This window comes from Embiotoca jacksoni, unplaced genomic scaffold (assembly GCF_022577435.1).
Source record: "Embiotoca jacksoni isolate LCO1_2020_lvr unplaced genomic scaffold, fEmbJac1.0.p SCAF_97, whole genome shotgun sequence".
NCBI classification, from domain to species: domain Eukaryota; kingdom Metazoa; phylum Chordata; class Actinopteri; family Embiotocidae; genus Embiotoca; species Embiotoca jacksoni.
Genome location: NW_027185455.1, coordinates 202,799 through 222,534, shown reverse-complemented (window position 1 = coordinate 222,534; position 19,736 = coordinate 202,799). Strand labels below are relative to the sequence as shown.

Sequence of the window (19,736 nt, the reverse complement as noted above, 5' to 3'; positions counted from 1 at the left end):
ACGAAATAATGTCAACATCAACAACTTCTAGCGACAGAGTGAAAGACAGAGTTAAGTTAAAGCAGCATGAAAAGAGAAGAAATACAAAGGTGCCCTTTAAATCACTGACAACATCCGTGGCACAGAGAGCAAGATGCTGCTGGCTGGAGGTACGTGGACGTGATCACGAGGAGGGTTTAGGCTGCCAACTAGAATCCTGTCGGGGAATCCAGCTCCAAGTAGCAAATACTTTTCTTCAAGATTTAAACGGAGAAAAGAAGAAAGGTAAACTAGGATTGAAGCATCTGAAGCGATTGGGAACCAGAAGTTTAATGACTGAGGTCACACACTTTATTTCAGGATCTAAAATGAGTAAAGAGAACCAAAAATAAACAAATAGATGAAACAAGCTGCATCTCAAAATTCAGTTTGATACTTGAGGTACAATCAGTTCAGGACCTCATTACACTGCTGTGGTGTGGTGACATCAAGAATACACTGGTCAGATCCGGTCTCTCCAGTTTACTGTAAGTGAGGAGGAAACAGTAAGTTCTCCTGCCATCTCACTGCAGGAGACACCAGTGCCTCTATCCACCCTCATTTCATCACATTCTCCCTTTTACCTTTGTATTGTTCACCAGCCCTCTGCCTGTTGTTTACAGCTGCCGAGACCTGAATGGGAACAACTGCAGTACAGCCTCATCTACGATTAGACAGACTGGTAGAGAGAGTGCTGCTATCCTACAAAAGCTGCATGCAGCCCCGAGCTTTCAAAAAGAGACTGTGTGATGCACAACAGTTCGTCTGCTGGTCCCGGAGCTTTTCCACAAGTATTAAAGTGCTCAATACAAACTGTCCCTCCATGACAAACAAGAATATGATGGAGGGAACGTTCGCAGGTTTTCATGCTCATTCTTGAGGATCAATCATTTGATTGAAAAAAAGAAGGCAGAGAAAAGGCGCCTGCACACACAACACAAACACACAATCCATTGATCTGTGGTGCTCTGATTGTTGCCTCTGGTTTTCCTCTTACAATTACAGTCCCAGGAAGCCAGCAGTATCCTGCAGCATTCGGCCAGCCAGCGGAGACAAAACACTCCCCGGCCACACCGGACTGGATGATGTGGTCTTAAAACCTGTTGCAGCTTGTGGGAGCTGTGCTCATTAAAACAGAGGAAAGCTTTTCTAATGCGAAGACTCTCCAGAAAGATGCCATCTACATGTTCTAGTGTAAACAAGACTGCAACTGCATTACTGCAACGATCGAACAAGTGCTGGTGCCTTCGATGTGTTTAAACCTTTGTCTCCTCTGAAACTCGACTACGTGGAAACCCGATGCCCAGTTGCTGTTTCAGAGGACATGGATACGTAGCCGCGCAGAAGATGGAACAAAATCGCAGCCACGTGCGACGTGACAGATGCTGTTTAGTGGAATATGCAGGTGAGCTTCCAGGGGAAATCTCAGGAGCAGTGCAGTGGTGAGGTCGGAGGTCATACCTGCACTAGTTTAACGTTTTATCACCTCAAGGTCTCAAAGCACTTTTACATGGATTTCTATTCAGACACTAATGAGATGCAGAAAAACTCATTCATGCATTTGTTACTTCTAGACTAGATTATTGTAATTCCTTGTTGTTAGGATGTCCAAATTACTCATTAAAACCCTGCAGCTGATCCAAAATGCTGCAGCAAGAGTACTGACGGGATTTAGCAAGAGAGATCATATTTCTCCAGTTTTATCTTCTCTTCACTGGCTTCCTGTGAAATCAAGAATAGAATTTAAAATTCTCTTGATGACTTACAAAGCTCTACATGACCAGGCTCCATCATATCTTAGAGATCTTATAGAACCATATAATCCTAGCAGAGCACTTCTCTCTCAGTACGCTGGTCTACTTGTGGTTCCTAGAGTTTCTAGAAGTAGAACGGGGGGCGGAGCTTCAGTTTTCAGGCTCCTCCCCTGTGGAACCAGCTCCCAGTTTGTGTTGGAGGGGCAGAAACCCTCTCTAGCTTTAAGATTAGACTCAAAACCTTCCTTCTTGATGAAGCCTATAGTTAGGGCTGGCTCAGGTAGACCTGAACCAACCCTTAGTTATGCTGTTATAGGCCGAGGCTGCTGGAGGACCTCGTTACATGCTGAGCTTCTTTTCTTTCCTCCTCCTCTTTAACTGACTCATACCTCACCATCTTTTTCTCTCCCATAGTTTCTTCTTATTATCTGTTGTCTCCATTCAGTTCCTTCACTCGTGTAGTTTCTGTTCTTTCTTTTCCAGATGTCCCGTCATGGAGCTGCATGTCTCTGCTCTGTGATTGTCGTCTCCACCAACAGTTCTTCTCTTCTATCTCTATGCTGTCCTTTTCTCTCTCTGCTCTCCTCTCACCCCAACCGGTCGACGCAGAGGCTCCGCCCACCTCTGAGCCTGGTTCTGTTAACAGATGCTCCGCCCACCTCTGATCCTGGTTCTGTTAACAGATGCTCCGCCCACCTCTGAGCCTGGTTCTGTCGGAGGTTTCTTCCTGTTAAAGGGAGTTTTTCTTCCCTCTGTTGGAGGTTTTTCTCCCTTAAAGAGGAGTTTTTTTCCCTCCTAGCTTATGTGGGAATTGTTGAATTGTTGGTTTCTCTGTATAATATTGTAAAGTCTTGCTGTAAGGACTTTAATGTTTTAAGTGCCATGAAATAACCTGTGTTGTGATTTGGCGCTATATAAATAAAATTGAATTGAATTGAATTGATTGTGAATTAGCTGTAGTTTATTCCGAGGTGCACTAAGATGTCTGAAAGCTTTTCAAGCTGCTGTGGAGGATGAACCAGAACACTAAGAAATGATTAACGTATGGGACCTGACAAAGAAGCCACCACCTCAAATGTTTTTTAGAAAGTGAATGCAAATGTTAACATAAAGTGGCATCGTGACTATAAAAGCCATTGAGAGTATGTATTTACTACAATGCTGCACTAAGTGGAAGTGTGATAAAAAAAAAAAAAAAAAAAGTTCCTTTTCTAAAACACACATGAATCGCTTCGATGCAGGCAATAATTTAATTAATTAATTACAGCCCTGTTTAATTGTCAAGCATACACAATAAATGTTAGGTGTGAACTGTGTAAAATCAAGTAAATCAAGGAAAATGAAATCATTGTTACTTTGGAATCTGGTCTTGGTTTGGAAAGATACACTCATGGTCACCCAAAAAAACATTTCACCTTCAATTTTCCCTCACATGAGCAACACACAGCAGGGTACAGTGAAGAAAGTATCAAATGTGTCCGTGATTCCTTTAGCAGATACCGAGCTTAGAAATGATGCCCGGATTGTCCCTTCTGTGATCTTAGGATGGACTCGGGCCAATTAAATCCTGATATGATAATCAACAAACCTGAACTGATCTGTCATATCTGTGGAACAACTGGAAACACAGGGAATTAATTTAGAAGCAGAGAGAAGGAAACAGTGAGAATGAGAAGGGGCTGCATCTGGTTACTCATCACATCAACTGTGGTAAATCCTCAATACTTGTCCATACAAGGACCAACAACACTCTGGATCCCCAGCAGAGAGATGAAATAGTTTACGATGACATTCTTCAATGGAACGGGACAATCTGCAAGCTCAGCACATTCCTTCTGAACGGATGCTGTACCAGATACTTGGAGCTAAATCAGTCAGACATACGGTCGGATTGAAGGCCTGCCTGTGTGGAGCTTCTCTTCTCTGATTGAACAAGAGGCGGAACAGAGATGATATACTGTACAAGCATAGTTAAAGGAATAGAAACAGGTGACGGTGACTTCAGCACAAAGGTTGATGGGAGACAGATGAATGCTGGAAACAGTAATGCCTCCAAATCCACCCAAATTATTACAGTTTACAAACAGAAAAGAAGTCTGCAACAAGTTAAAGTCAAGTAGCAGCACAGGTTTAGAGGAAGCAACCGCTGAGCTAGCAGGAGGACAACCCATCCTCGGGTTCTTTTAACGGGCCGACGGGGTGCTGATAGTCTGGACCTCAGCATCTACTCACTGGATCCACATTTTTCATACTTTCACGTGCTTCTTCCAGCTGGTTGATCACATCCACATCATATCGGGTCAGAACGGTGTTAAGACATTGATGATAAACTTGCACGTGCATCAGGCGTGGTGAACTCCTCGTCCCCCCCCCCGACCCGCTGGACCCAACGCACACATTCAGCCAACCGGCGGTATAACTTTCATCTCTCATTCTGCTGCTGCGGTCCAGGCACAAATATTGTTTTTGTTATTTACCTCATTTATGAGCACCGGTTTCTTCTCAGCTCAGTGTGAAAGACTCTCTGATCTGTATTCCTGAAGGGTGGAGCTCAACCTGCATGTCACACCATCACACCTCCACACAGGCAACCATGTAATGAGAAGCCAACGAGCTGCTGACAGATGAAAACAGCTGAGCAGCAGGAGAGCAGGGAGCCAGAGGAGAGGCTGGTGGGGTGAACTGATATTCAGAGGTGTGTGTGTGTAGTTTTGCATCATCTCCTCCTGGTTGACCTTCAGCTGTGACTACCAACGAGCCGGAGAGGATCTAACTCTTTAAGCCAGAAGAAGTATCTTAAGAGAGGATGTCAGATGAAAAAAAGCAGAAATGAGTCACACAGGTCTCAGCTACCTGATAAAAAGCACACGTCTACAGTTTCTTACCTTTCTGTCGTTATACAAGCTGCTTTGTTTTTCGAAAGCTTTTGCTTATTCATTGTCATATTCATCATCTCTGACAACTTGTCTTACAATGAAAAACCTGTCACAGCAAACCCAGATGAACAAATAGGTGTAAATAACAATAAGTAAGTTATTTTCATCACGAATTAATCTCTGCATTTTTACCTTTTCCCTGCATAGATGGTCCGTGAACAGCACAAGGTGGATAGAGAAGAGTATGATATTAAAGAACAGGTGTATATGGTGTGTGTCATAATCAGAAGGCAACTGATAGAAATGATGAGGCCACGTGTTAACCATAGAGAACAATAGCAGCTCCGAATCTCATGACAAGAACACGCTCATGATGGCTTATAGCTGAAATACTGTCACAATAAATTCAAGAGTGGCGTAATCTGTCTGTTTTGACACTCATTGACAGATGATTGACAGAATTAAAAGGCAACAATTCAGGTAATCATTCAATGCTTTTTAGTCATTTATCCAAAAATAACACAACCAAACATTTGCTTGTACCAGCGTGTTCATTCCAAGAATTTACTATATAACATTAAGAATTTCATATCATTGTGTTGGTTGGACAAAACAAATAATGATGATCTGACGCTGACGGTTTGAAGTGAAACTAACCTCATGGATGCGTTAGTGCACTTCAATCACTCATCAGCTCCACAATCAGACTACAGCAGAGACCCCATCAAATAAAACCAGGGCGACGTCACATAACCCCGACCGGACCGGACCCTACCCGACCGGACCCTACCCAACAGAAAATACACAGTAAAAATGATCAGACATGATCAGGATCTGACTGACGAGAGCATGACGGTTTGTTTCGAAGCTGTTTCATCATCATTATCTGTGGAGTTAATGTCCTCCAGAGAGGAGCTGCAGCTCATCACAGTCCTGTTACACATGTTCATACCCCCCCTCCCCCCCCAGAATAAAGGCGATTTTGCACATCTACATGGTGGTGAGGATTTCATGGTGTCACAGAATGAGGCTTCAAAGGTGGGAAATATTATCAGTGACTCTGTAATGTTCATGCCCTCCTGGCACTCTTTGCTGGTTCATCCAGACACACCGACGGGCTGACAGGGCAGTTGAATGAGGACACAACAGCACTAGAGGAAGGTGCTGATGTTGAAACGAACGGCTCATCTAACAACGTCTTGAAGAGACTAGCATCTGTTTTAGTTATTTTCTAACTGCAATCACTGACTAAGATTGTGCTATTACATCACATGTTCATTGATATTCGACACGGTTTGCACACTGCATTTCCTGAAATCTTATGAAACCAAACAATGAGCCAATACCAGGCCACACCTTGCACTGCTGCACCAGAAATATGTAGGACAGGAATATCCCGTTTTAAACAGGGTATAGACACACATCACTATGGAGTATTGATCAAACATAGAAAGACTGTGATAAATTAACCAGTAGCACTTTACAAGGACATTTTATTGCAAGTGGAAAACATTAGAAACCCTTTTGATATAATGTGATTTAATTATGTAATCTAAGTCAACACCATCAAAAATTGCAGCTGTAAAGTTTAACAAAAAGTTGAATTCACTTTAAACTGACATTATACTGTCTGTCTGCCTGAACTGTGGTTCAATTTATATTTATCTTTACAGTGTGTGTTTGTTTTTAACAGCCCCACAAACTGCAGTGATTTACATTATAATAGGATGATTTTAATATTCTATTTCCAACTCCACGGTTTATGTGAAATGGTAAATGGTCTTTACTTGTATTTACTTGTAAATGCTAAAAACTTCTTGGAAGTAGTGGCTGTGATGACTGTAATGAGCTCAGCTGTGACAGGCATCATATTACTGCAGTAATTACATTACATTACATTTCATTTAACTGACGCTTTTATCTAAAGCGACTTACCGTAATTTCCGGACTATTGAGCTCACCTGAATATAAGCCGCACCCACTGAATTTTTTAAAAATAATTATTTTGAACATAAATAAGCCGCACATGTCTATAAGCCGCAGGTGCCTACCAGTACATTGAAACAAATGAACTTTACACAGGCTTTAACGAAACACGGCTTGTAACAAAAATTAAAAATTAGTGGTAAACAGTAGCCTACCAAGAAAGTCATTGGTCACTATCTTCCTCCTCCTGTGCACTGAAACCACTGAAGTCATCTCTTTCAGTGTCGGAGTTGAATAGCCTCAGAATTGCTTCATCCGATGTTGGATCGTTTTCATTGTCGCTCTCGTTACTTTCATCCGGAGGCAAATTCCCCGCTGAGCTCATGCTGCCCTCTTCAACACGCAGCAGTCCAGCCTTTCGAAACCCGTTGAATCCATAAATTAGCCGCGTCATTGTTTAAGCCGCGAGGTTCAAAGTGTGGGAAAAAAGTAGCGGCTTATAGTCCGGAAAGTACGGTACAATAAGTGCATTTCAACCATGAGGGTACAAAACCAGAACAACAAGAATCAAGAAAATACAATTTCTTCAAGAAAGCCAAACTACAAAGTTCTAAAAGTAAGTGCCATTTTAAGCGCTACTAAAGTTCTCCTATTCAAGGTAAAGTCTGAAGAGGTGTGTTTTTAGTTTGTGGTGGAAGATGTTCAGACTTTCTGGCCGGTGGAGGTTACCAAGGTGAGAACTTGATTGGGAGACAGGGGGGTGAAAGAGGAAAGCGAAGGGGATGAAGATGAAGATGAAGATGATGGAAATGTAGTTACAGAAGCTGGGTTTGAAAATGAGGAGCGTATGTGTAGCACGTCTGAGCTACCGTGGGGGTTCCTTGGGGACATATGACGCGCTCAGTCAGACGTTCGGGTGTAAAATGCCTTTATTTGCCCGGCCCCCACAACAATGTCTCTGTGCAAGCGCTTCTCTCCGCCTCCTTCTCCCTGCTCCCCTCTATAGGGGAGAGCTCCTCAGTTCCCATCCAGCTCAGCTGTGCTCATCCTTCATATTCAGCTCAGCTGCGCTCATTACACCTTCCCAGCACCGTTCCCTGAACCACTCCTCCCACTCTCTACCCCCTGCAGCCGAGCTAAACACACCCCGCCACCACATACCCCCACCGCCCGACTTAGGCCGGGGAGCCATCCAGCCTAACCTACTCCCCCTCCCCCCCTGAGAGCGGGAGAGGAAGTCGGCCGCAGTCATCTGCACCCCCGGCCTATGGACCACCGTGAAGTTAAAAGGCTGTAACGCCAGATACCACCGAGTGATCCGAGCGTTGGTATCCTTCATGCGGTGGAGCCACTGGAGCGGAGCGTGGTCCGAGCAGAGGGTGAATGAGCGTCCCAGCAGGTAGTACCGCAGGGAGTCGACCGCCCACCGGATGGCCAGGCACTCTTTATCCACCGTGCTGTACCTGGCCTCCCTCTCCGATAACTTCCAGCTGATGTACACAACAGGGCGGTCCACCCCCCGCACCTGCTGGGACAAAACGGCCCCCAGCCCTCTGTTTGACGCATCAGTCTGCAGAGTAAAGGGGAGAGAGAAGTTAGGAGTGTGGAGAAGTGGTTCCCCACAGAGAGCCTGTTTTACTTTCTCAACCGCCCGCTGGCACTGCCCCGTCCACTGGACCGGATCTGAGGCACCTTTCCGGGTCAGTCGGTCAAGGGACTGGTCAGATCTGCAAAGTTCGGGATGTACCGTCTATAATAACCCACCAGCCCCAAAAAACCGCCTCACCTCTTTTTTAGTCTTGGCAGCTGTCTTGTCCACCTGAGGGCGTACCTGCCCTCCGCCCAAGCGGTACCCCAGATACCGTACCTCCCTCCGTCCAACTGCACACTTCCCTGGGTTGGCGGTGAGCCCAGCCTGCCTCAGGGACTCCAGCACCGCGCTCACCCCGCTGCACATGCTCTGCCCAGGTGGTGCTGTGGATGATTACATCATCCAGGTTGGCGGCAGCATATGCAGCGTGCGGACGTAGCACCCGGTCCATGAGGCGTTGGAACGTGGCCGGAGCACTGAACAACCCAAAGGGAAGTGTAGTGAATTGGTATAACCCAAACAGAGTGGAGAAGGCTGTTTTTTCCTTGGACTCTGGCAAGAGAGGAATCTGCCAGTAGCCCTTGGTTAAATCCAGTGTCGTGAAGAAACGCGCAGTGCCCAGCCAGTCCAGGAGTTCGTCGACCCGGGGCATTGGGTACACATCAAATCGTGATACATCATTCACCCTGCGATAGTCCACACAGAACCGTATAGATCCATCCTTCTTGACAACCAGAACAATGGGGCTACACCAGGCACTGTTGGACTTTTATATTACCCCCATCTCCAGCATAGCCGCCAATTCTCTCTGAACAATTTTTCTCTTGTGTTCAGGTAGCCTGTAGGGTCGCGACCGCACCGTCACGCCCGGAGACGTCTCAATGTTGTGCACTATGAGGTTCGTGCGTCCTGGCAGCAGGGAGAACACATCAGCAAACTGCTTCTGCAACTGGGCAACGTCTGTTCTCTGGGTCCCGAAGAGATGGGCGTCGAAAGGGAGCAAGGCAGGATTGGTGGACTTTGGAACCTCTGGCCCCAGCTCCTCTCTCAGATAACACGGACACCAGAGAAACAGACTCCGCCTCTCTCCATGCTTTTAAGAGGTTGAGGTGGTAGAGCTGTGTAGCTCTGCCCCTGTCAGATCGCACTACTTCATAGTCAACGTCCCCCACTCGCCGTGTGACCACAAAGGGCCCTTGCCACTTGGCGAGGAGTTTTGAGCTGGAAGACGGAAGCAATACAAGTACCTTTTCTCCCGGTGTGAATTGCCTCAGCTTGGCCCCTCTGTTGTACAGCCATTGTTAACGTTCCTGGGCCTGGAGCAAATTCTCCCGTGACATCTGACCCAGTGTGTGGACTTTTGCTCGCAGGTCCATAACGTACTGAATTTCACTTTTGCTGGAGCTCGGACCTTCCTCCCAATTTTCCTTAAGCAGGTCGAGCACCCCTCGTGGTTTCCTGCCAAACAGCAGTTCAAAGGGAGAAAATCCCGTCGAGGCCTGGGGGACCTCCCACACTGCAAACAACAGAGGATCAAGCCATTTATCCCAATTACGTTCATCGTGGAGTATAAATTTACGAATCATGGACTTTAAAGTCTTATTCAGACGCTCCACAAGACCGTCAGTCTGTGGGTGATAAACACTGGTCCGAATAGACTTAATGCCCAGTAATCCATAAAGTTCTCTCAGTGTTCGTGACATGAACTGGGTGCCCTGCTCAGTCAGAATCTCTTTCGGGATTCCGACTCGGGAGATGACCTGAAACAGAGCCTGCGCAACACTCTTTGCTGAAATGCTGCGCAACGGCACTCCCTCGGGATATCGTGTTGAGTTATCTACCAGGACTAACACAAAGTGATATCCGCGTGCGCTCTGGTGGAATGGCCCGATGAGGTCCATGCCAATACGGTGAAATGGGACCTCCACCAAGGGTAGCGGATGTAAAGGCGCCCTCGGAATGGCCAGCTGGTTTACCAGCTGACAGTCCAGGCAAGATACACACCAACGGCGCACATCCCCCCGGATGCCCGGCCAGTAAAACCGGGCCATTATCCGGTCCAGAGTTTTATCATATCCCATGTGGCCCGCCATCGGGTTATAGTGAGCCGCCTGGAAAGTCATTTCCCGGCGGCTTTTTGGCACCAACAACTGGGTGTTTTCTTGACCTGTTTGAGTGTCACGACTCACTCTATATAGTCTGTCCCTAATCAATGCGCTGCATCAGGGCGCACCAGCTGACCATCAATTTTTATCACTTGGTCAAAGGCAAAGCGTAGAGTATCATCCCGAGACTGCTCAAGTGGAAAATCCTCCATGGAGCGTAATTCGGGAACCGGTGGAGTCTCCACAGGAGTCTCCGCCGGTTCCCCCTCCCTCTCTGCAGTGTCGGCCAACCTCGTGCCGGGAAGGTGTAATGAGCACAGCTGAGCTGAATATGAACGGATGAGCACAGCTGAGCTGGATGGGAACTGAGGAGCTCTCCCCTATAAAGGGGAGCAGGGAGAAGGAGGTGGAGAGAAGCACTTGCTCAGCACAGCACACATCCCTCATGTCCCTGCCAGTCGTGAACGCACCCCCGCACTCTGCCCCATTAACTTATGAAACCCAGGCCAATCTGTTCCCAAGATTAGGGGGTGCGTAAGGCGGGAGCTAACCCCTACCTTCACTTTATGTTTCCCCCCCCCCCGTATTTAATTTCTACAGCCACCACCAGATAATCATGAATATCCCCATGTACACACTTAATCCTCACCCACGATGCCTTCACCAATGCCCCGGGCCGAACCAGGCTCTGGTGGATCAGCGACTGCATGCAGCCCGAATCCACCATCGCCTAGTGTGTACCCCCTGGATCCTTACCGGAACGCGATACGTCGCTCCTGGACCGGGGGAGGATGTTGGAGGCCCGGCAACCCAAACCATCTGTCCCACCTCCATCAATGGACACTCCCTCCGGTAGTGTCCGGGCTGCCCACACCTCCAACATTCCTGCCCTGGCGGTTGAGGACCCCCCTGTAGGTTGGGAAGTGTGCCGGGGCTGGCTGCTCCCGAGGAATCGGGGAACGGGGTGGGGGGGGAGGGGTGTTAGTGCCCGTGGCGCCGGCAGGGCCCGGGCCGCCCCAGGCTGTGAGATTCTCCTCCGCGGAGCGGGAATCGGTCAGGCTGCCGCCGGCGGCCGACCCCCATCCCCCTACCCACCGGGATGGACCGCGAGGTGGTCTTCGGCCAGGGTGATGGCGACCTCCAGCGTCGCCGGGCGGTGGCAGCGGACCCATGCCGCGGTCCTGGCCGGCAGCCCTTCCGTGAACTGCTCCCCCACAATTTTGTCCACCACCGCCGGTGCTCCTCCGGCGTTCTCCAGCTGCAGCCATCTGGTCGCCGAGTCCCTCAGCCGCTGAGCGGAGGCGAATGGCCGGTCCCTGGCCCCCAGCTTAGCCTCCCGGAAGTTCTCCTGCCAGGAGAGGAAGGAGCTGCACCGCCCACTCCGCCACCGGCCAGCCACACGCCTCCGCCATTACCTCGAACATCTCGAGGAATGACTGTACCTCGTCTGCCGGCGTCATTTTATGCAGTGCCAGCTCAGCTGTGCTCATCCGTTCATATTCGGCTCAGCTGTGCTCATTACACCTTCCCGGCATCGTTCCCTGAACCACTCCTCCCACTCTACCCCCTGCAGCTGAGCTAACCACACCCCGCCACCACAGTATGTCATCAATCTTTTTAGTGAAGTAGTTGACAAAGTGGCTTGGTAGAAGGGTGGAGGGAGAAGGGGATGGGGGGGGATCAAGGAGGTTGGAAAAAATGGAGAATAGCGTATCCCCGCTTAAAGTTTCTAATTTTGTCTCGTTTCCTGTCTCCAGCAGGGGGCGCTGGTGAGCCGTTTGACCACGCCCACTCGCGAAACACATTTCAGATGTATCGTCTGACCATGCCGGATGTATGTGACACGTTTCGTGAGGTTTCAAGCATCTTGACCTTAAACATCAACTTCCTGTGTCACGGCGAGCGAGCCGTTTGGCCACGCCCACTCGCAAAACACATCAGATGTATCGTCTCACCACGCCGGATGTATGTCACACGTTTCGTGAGGTTTCAAGCATCTTGACCTTAAACATCAACTTCCTGTGTCACGGCGAGCGAGCCGTTTGGCCACGCCCACTCGCAAAACACATCAGATGTATCGTCTCACCACGCCGGATGTATGTCACACGTTTCGTGAGGTTTCAAGCATCTTGACCTTAAACATCAACTTCCTGTGTCACGGCGAGCGAGCCGTTTGGCCACGCCCACTCGCAAAACACATCAGATGTATCGTCTCACCACGCCGGATGTATGTCACACGTTTCGTGAGGTTTCAAGCATCCCTTGACCTTAAACATCAACTTCCTGTGTCATGGCGAGACAACCAACTTTGCCGCATCGTCACGGCGACGCCCAGTGACAAAGTCGAACAAATGTCTCAATATATCATCAACTACATGTTTAGGTTATTGTGACCCGACTTTAGGTTCATGTGATCAACCAGCTCGACATAGAATGTGAAAGTATGAAAAGTGTCATTTCCAGTGGCCAACAGGGGGCGCTATGACTATGAGCGAATATTACCCCACAGGGGTCTTCAGGGCGGGGCTGTTATCATACCTGTGATGTTTGGAGAAGGTCGGTCCATGTACATAAGATTTGAAGCAACTCCTAGTTTCATGGCGAGACACTCAAAATGGCCACCACGCTACGGGCACACACATCGATGAAAACTAATTATTTATACAATTTTTAATCCCAAACATGTTTTCTATCCATAGAACCTAAATTCAAGTCGGTCGGACAAAATCCCTCGGACTAGTTCGACAAAGTACAACGTGTCAGAATCGCCCAAAATGGTGACTAAATTAAAAATGGTGGACTTCCTGTCGAGTTGACATAACGGTGCAATGTAACTTTTTGTGCGTCCAGGTGTGATACACGTGTCTACCGGATTTGGTGAATTTAGGTAAATGTGGCCGCCGGGGCATCTCTTTAGGGGGCGCTCTCGAGCCATTTGGTCACGCCCACTCCCAACTCCACTAGAATACGTAATTTTTCACCGGGAGACAAATGTGTATCCACTTTCATGAGTTTTTGAATATGATAAAGCTTCCAAAAAGGCAAATCACTTTACGTAAGGAGAAGAACGTAGAAGAACATTTTTACGAAATACAATAGGGCTTTCGCACCGATGCTCAGGCCCTAATCAATACTCTTCATCTGGCAGCTACCGCTTCCTGCAAACTGTGAACCAGCCACTAGAAGCAGCTAACAGTTGGTTGAGCCACTTCAAACTCACCGAGCCTCGATCACGACACGTACCAGCATCACGACACGTACCATCACTACACGTGTGTGTGTGTGTATATATACATATATACATATATACATATACATATATATATATACACACACATATACATATACATATATATATATATATATATATATACACACACATATATATATATATACAGTGAACCCTCGTTTTTCGCGGGGGTTACGTTCCAAATAGAAACCGTGATAGGCGAAATCCGTGAAGTAGTAAACTTATTGCTGCTGTCTTCCTTATGTTATTTTCCTCCTTTATGGAACGAACGGAAGATTCATTAATTCCGTAATGGCGACCTACAGCCGCATAGCTTCTACCTTCATTTAACATGTCCAGAAGTTTAACTTTTTCTGCGATAGTTAGCATCTTCCTCTGCCTTTTGGGCCCGACCGCAAGTGCCTTTGTCGGTGCAGAACGTTTTGTCGACATTATGGGTTTTAGAGAAACTTGAAATTGCAAGAGAATTTGCAAACTTAAATTTGGCAAGCTGTTTTATGTACGTGTACATATTAAACCGCAACGTTATTGACAAACAGGTAGAGAAGAAGCGGAGAGACTGTTTAGCCAATCAGAATGCAGAACACAATGCACGATGCAAATCCGTGAAGCAGCGAGACCGTGAAAGGTGAACCGCGTTATAGTGAGGGTTCACTGTACATACATACATATATATATATACATATACATATATACATACATATATATATATACATACATATATATATACATACATACATATATATACATACATATATATATACATACATACATATATATATATACATATATATATATATATATATACAGTGGGTACGGAAAGTATGCAGACCCCTTTAAATTTTTCACTCTTTGTTTCATTGCAGCCATTTGCTAAAATCAAAAAAGTTCATTTTATTTCTCATTAATGTACACTCAGCACCCCATCTTGACAGAAAAAAAACAGAAATGTAGAAATTTGTGCAAATTTATTAAAAAAGAAAAACTGAAATATCACATGGTCATAAGTATTCAGACCCTTTGCTCAGTATTGAGTAGAAGCACCCTTTTGAGCTCGTACAGCCATGAGTCTTCTTGGGAATGATGCAACAAGCTTTTCACACCTGGATTTGGGGATCCTCTGCCATTCTTCCTTGCAGATCCTCTCCAGTTCCGTCAGGTTGGATGGTGAACGTTGGTGGACAGCCATTTTCAGGTCTCTCCAGAGATGCTCAATTGGGTTTAGGTCAGGGCTCTGGCTGGGCCAGTCAAGAATGGTCACAGAGTTGTTCCGAAGCCACTCCTTTGTTATTTTAGCTGTGTGCTTAGGGTCATTGTCTTGTCGGAAGGTGAACCTTCGGCCCAGTCTGAGGTCCAGAGCACTCTGGAAGAGGTTTTCTTCCAGGATATCTCTGTACTTGGCTGCATTCATCTTTCCTTCAATTGCAACCGGTCGTCCTGTCCCTGCAGCTGAAAAACACCCCCATAGCATGATGCTGCCACCACCATGTTTCACTGTTGGGATTGTATTGGGCAGGTGATGAGCAGTGCCTGGTTTTCTCCACATATACCGCTTAGAATTAACGCCAAAAAGTTCAATCTTGGTCTCATCAGACCAGTGAATCTTATTTCTCATAGTCTGGGAGTCCTTCATGTGTTTTTTGGCAAACTCTATGCGGGCTTTCATATGTCTTGCACTGAGGAGAGGCTTCCGTCGGGCCACTCTGCCATAAAGCCCCGACTGGTGGAGGGCTGCAGTGATAGTTGACTTTGTGGAACTTTCTCCCATCTCCCTACTGCATCTCTGGAGCTCAGCCACAGTGATCTTTGGGTTCTTCTTTACCTCTCTCACCAAGGCTCTCCTCCCACGATTGCTCAGTTTGGCTGGACGGCCAGGTCTAGGAAGAGTTCTGGTCGTCCCAAACTTCTTCCATTTAAGGATTATGGAGGCCACTGTGCTCTTAGGAACCTTGAGTGCTGCAGAAATTATTTTGTAACCTTGGCCAGATCTGTGCCTTGCCACAATTCTGTCTCTGAGCTCCTTGGACAGTTCCTTCGACCTCATGATTCTCATTTGCTCTGACATGCACTGTGAGCTGTAAGGTCTTATATAGACAGGTGTGTGCCTTTCCTAATCAAGTCCAATCAGTTTAATTAAACACAGTTGGACTCCAATGAAGGAGTAGAACCATCTCAAGGAGGATCAGAAGAAATGGACAGCATGTGAGTTAAATATGAGTGTCACAGCAAAGGGTCTGAATACTTATGACCATGTGATATTTCAGTTTTTCTTTTTTAATAAATTTGCACAAATTTCTACATTTCTGTTTTTTTCTGTCAAGATGGGGTGCTGAGTGTACATTAATGAGAAATAAAATGAACTTTTTTGATTTTAGCAAATGGCTGCAATGAAACAAAGAGTGAAAAATTTAAAGGGGTCTGAATACTTTCCATACCCACTGTACATATATATATACACATACATACATATATATATACACACATATATACACATACATATATATACATATATACACTGCTCAAATAAATAAAGGGAACGCTTAAACAACACCTCCTAGATCTCAATGAATGAAATATTCCAGTTAAAATCTGTATTCATTACATAGTGGAATGTGTTGAGAACAAAATAACATAAAAATGATCAATGGAAATCAAAATCATTATCCATGGAGGTCTGGATTCAGAATCATACTCAAAATAAAAGTGGAAAAATCAGATCACAGGCTGATCCAACTTCTGTGGAGAGTCCTGAAGACAAGTCCAAATGAGTCTCAGTAGTGTGTGTGTCCTCCACGTGCCTGTATCACTCCCTACAACACCTGGGCATGCTCCTGATGAGACCACAGATGTTGAGGAACAGTGAGGAAAATAGAACAGTGAGGAACAGTGAAGAACAGTGAGGAAAATAGAACTGAGGAACAGTGAGGAACAGTGAACAGTGAGGAACATTGAGGAAAATAGAACTGAGGAACAGTGAGGAACAGTGAACAGTGAGAAACAGTGAAGTGAGGAACAGTGAGGAACAGTGTGAATATATTTCCCTCCATGTAATGTGAAGCTTTCAGACAGCGAAACACCCAAACTGAAAACTGAAGGATTCTCAGAACAAAAGCTTTCACGCCTCCTCTTTTATTTAGCAGGCAGACATGAAGCTGGCACTTTAATCCAGTCTCAGAATAATCAGGAAATGCTCTCAGTGATGCAATGCAAGCTCTGACCAGGCAACCGCCGCTGGGAGGACCAACACAGAGCTGCCACGCTAGTGGAGGGTTGGAAATGAAACCAAAACAGAAGTCCTCAATGTGGTTGGCTTCAGCTTCCAGGTCCGTTACTACGGTGAACTTCTGTGTATGCAGGCCTGCACCTCATAAAAGGTAAATGCACTGCCCTCTGTCTACAGTCTTTTCTACCAGCACCATTACCAGTACCATGACCAGCACCGTGACCAGCACCATGATCAGTACCAGCACCATGACCAGTACCAGCACAAGCACCGTGACCAGCACCATAACCAGTACCATGACAGCACCAGCACTATGACTAGTACCAGCACCATAACCAGCACCATGACCAGTAGGAGCACCAGCACCATGACTAGTACCAGCACCATGACCAGTACCAGTACCATGACCAGTAGAAGCACCAGCACCATGACTAGTCCCAGCACCATAACCAGCACCATGACCAGTACCATGACCAGCAGGAGCACCATGACCAGTACCATGACCAGTACGAGCACCATGACCAGTACCATGACCAGTAATAAGCACCATGATCAGCACCATGACCTATGACCAGTACCATGAACTGCTAAAACATTGAAGACTAGTTGAACCGAAACACTGCTGCCTGGTTACATGAAACACTCGTAACCACAAAAATCTGAAACTTTATAACTTTATAAAATGCAGAAGATGTTGTGGGAACGAACACAGTATTTATCCATCATATTAAATCCATCCTGGTAAACACAGTATTTTTTCATCATATAAAATATATATATATATATATATATATACACACATACTGTACTGTATATACTGTGCATTTTATATTTTATATTTTTTTTACTGCTATTTTATTGCTTTTCTATTATTATCTTATTGCTTCTGTATGCTGCTGTAGCGAAAAAATTTCCCCTCGGGGATTAACAAAGTAACTACCTAACCTAACCTAAATCCATTCATTAAAATGCACATCCAGACTCTGCAGTCACTGCAACATGCAGGTAAACAAAGCAGGAATCTGTGTCACTGGGACTTCAGTTACCTCCTGCTTCCTTCCGGGTTCAACCTGCGTCAGATGGACCTGTCACTATTGTCCTCATTTACCACCCCACCCCCCCCCCCCGAACAAATAACTTCCGAGTTCACCTTGAATTTTTAATCAACATGATAATCATATTAGATAAAAAGATGAAGACGTGTATGATAGCTGGTTGTCCGGTTTGATGATCAACAACATGAAGTGAATACCGGTTCGGCTCAGTCTCGGTCTATAATAACTACTAAACAAGATGTAACCGAAAACAGTCATTGACGTCAATTCAGTATAATATATATATATATATATATATATATATATATATATATATATATATATATATATGTATGAAACATCTAGGAGCAGCTGAGTGGGTGGAAACAGGCTCACCAGGGGTCGAACTCGTGGATGATGCTCTCAAAGCGAATGACAGCGAAGAGTCTGGAGCTGAAGCCGGCCAGCCAGGCCAGAAACAGGACGGTGAACGACAGCAGGGACTGCCAGCCGGCCGGCTGCGACAGGCCGCCGGACAGACCTCCTCCCCCCGTGCCGTCGCTGCCTCTCGCCGCCACCGCCGTGCTGCTGCGTCCGTTCCCGGAGTAGGACGCTCCGGAGTTCAGGGACGATTTGTGTTTGTTGTCGGGAACCGGGTGATGCTCCGCCATATTCTACGTCAGTCCCGTCGTGGCGAGCAAGCGAGCTATCTGGTATCACAGGAAAGAAAAGCCCCCCTTTCTTCCTTTTCTCTGCCACGCTCCACTTCCGAAACCTCGTGCACCACCGTCCCTGCTCGCCCCTCACCCCCCCCCACAACACCGGCTGTGACTCCAAACTTTCGAACCTTACTTCCCACCGAGCGCAAAACAAGCTAAATCATTGCAGGGGATCACATAGCAGCGCGGTTTGCAGCCCTGGAAGTGACACACGCGTCTCGAGGAGTTCCTCCTTCCTTCCTTGGAGATGGATGGAGGGGGCGGAGCAGCGCGTGGAGCCGGAAGAGCTGTCAGCCTCTCACAGCGAGACAGGTACAGCCAAGAAGAGGGACACGACTCCGGGAGACGCCCAATCCCAGCGCAGAGCGCACTGACTGACAGGCAGAGTGACCAATGACAGAAGAACAACCTGACCGGGAGGACGCTCTGGCGCGAGAGAAAAAGAAGAGGGGGGGGGGGGGGTGACAGACAGAGAGAAGAGCGTATGGCACGCGCACAGCGTCGATTCGCATGAGCCAATGAAATAAATGAATAAAGTGACAGAAGTGTGTGTGTGTGTGTGGGGGGGGGGGGGGCTTTGTGATTGAAGCCAGTAGATGGACACAAGTGACGTAATGAGCTTCTAAGAGATGGATACTGTAACAGACTGTCTCAGACTGTTCACATTAGAGATCATATGTACCCTCAGGGTTGCCGTAGAGGCAGAGAAACTCCAGCCTCTGGTCCAGAGAGCAAAGAAGAAAAATAAAGAGAAGCCGTGGGCTGAACGTGATGTCTCATCTCCCGACTCCACTTATATTGTTATAAGTGCCCCGTTACACGAACCCAGGACGCTCGGTTACAATACCGACATAGTACAGTACGCTGGAACAACCCACGTTTCCTCCACTGAGCAGAAGGCATCTTGTACACAAATATTCCTCAATTATTCCCTTTTTAGTGTCTGAAAAACCGACATAACAGTTCTCATACAGATGAACAGTTCCACACTGCAGAGATGAGGCTGACCTGAACCTTCTTATCATTTCATACCCAACATCAGCTCAACACTACACAGTTTACAAGGTCGTGACATCAAAGCTATGTATGTACTTCTTCAGAAGTCAACACAACTTATTACATTGATAGATGATGTAAACGTTACAGCAGAGACTGTATCGCTGGTCCAGAGTCAAAGTGCGCTCCATAGGGTCTTCAACACTTATTTTGCATAATGAGTTTCATTTTTCACATCAGATGG

The 19,736-nt window shown here is 46.6% G+C and overlaps 1 protein-coding gene across 1 annotated transcript in view; it reads right to left on the bottom strand.

Moving 5' to 3' along the window:
* Positions 1 to 18,752, bottom strand: part of LOC138193837 (dolichyl-diphosphooligosaccharide--protein glycosyltransferase subunit STT3B-like) — a 47,763-nt gene extending 29,011 nt beyond the window's left edge. The window contains exon 1 of the mRNA XM_069142086.1: positions 18,174 to 18,752. Within this exon, the coding sequence (XP_068998187.1) occupies positions 18,174 to 18,448 (275 nt within the window). The 5' untranslated portion in view covers positions 18,449 to 18,752. The remainder of the gene's footprint in view (positions 1 to 18,173) is intronic.
* Positions 18,753 to 19,736: the final 984 nt, after the last annotated feature.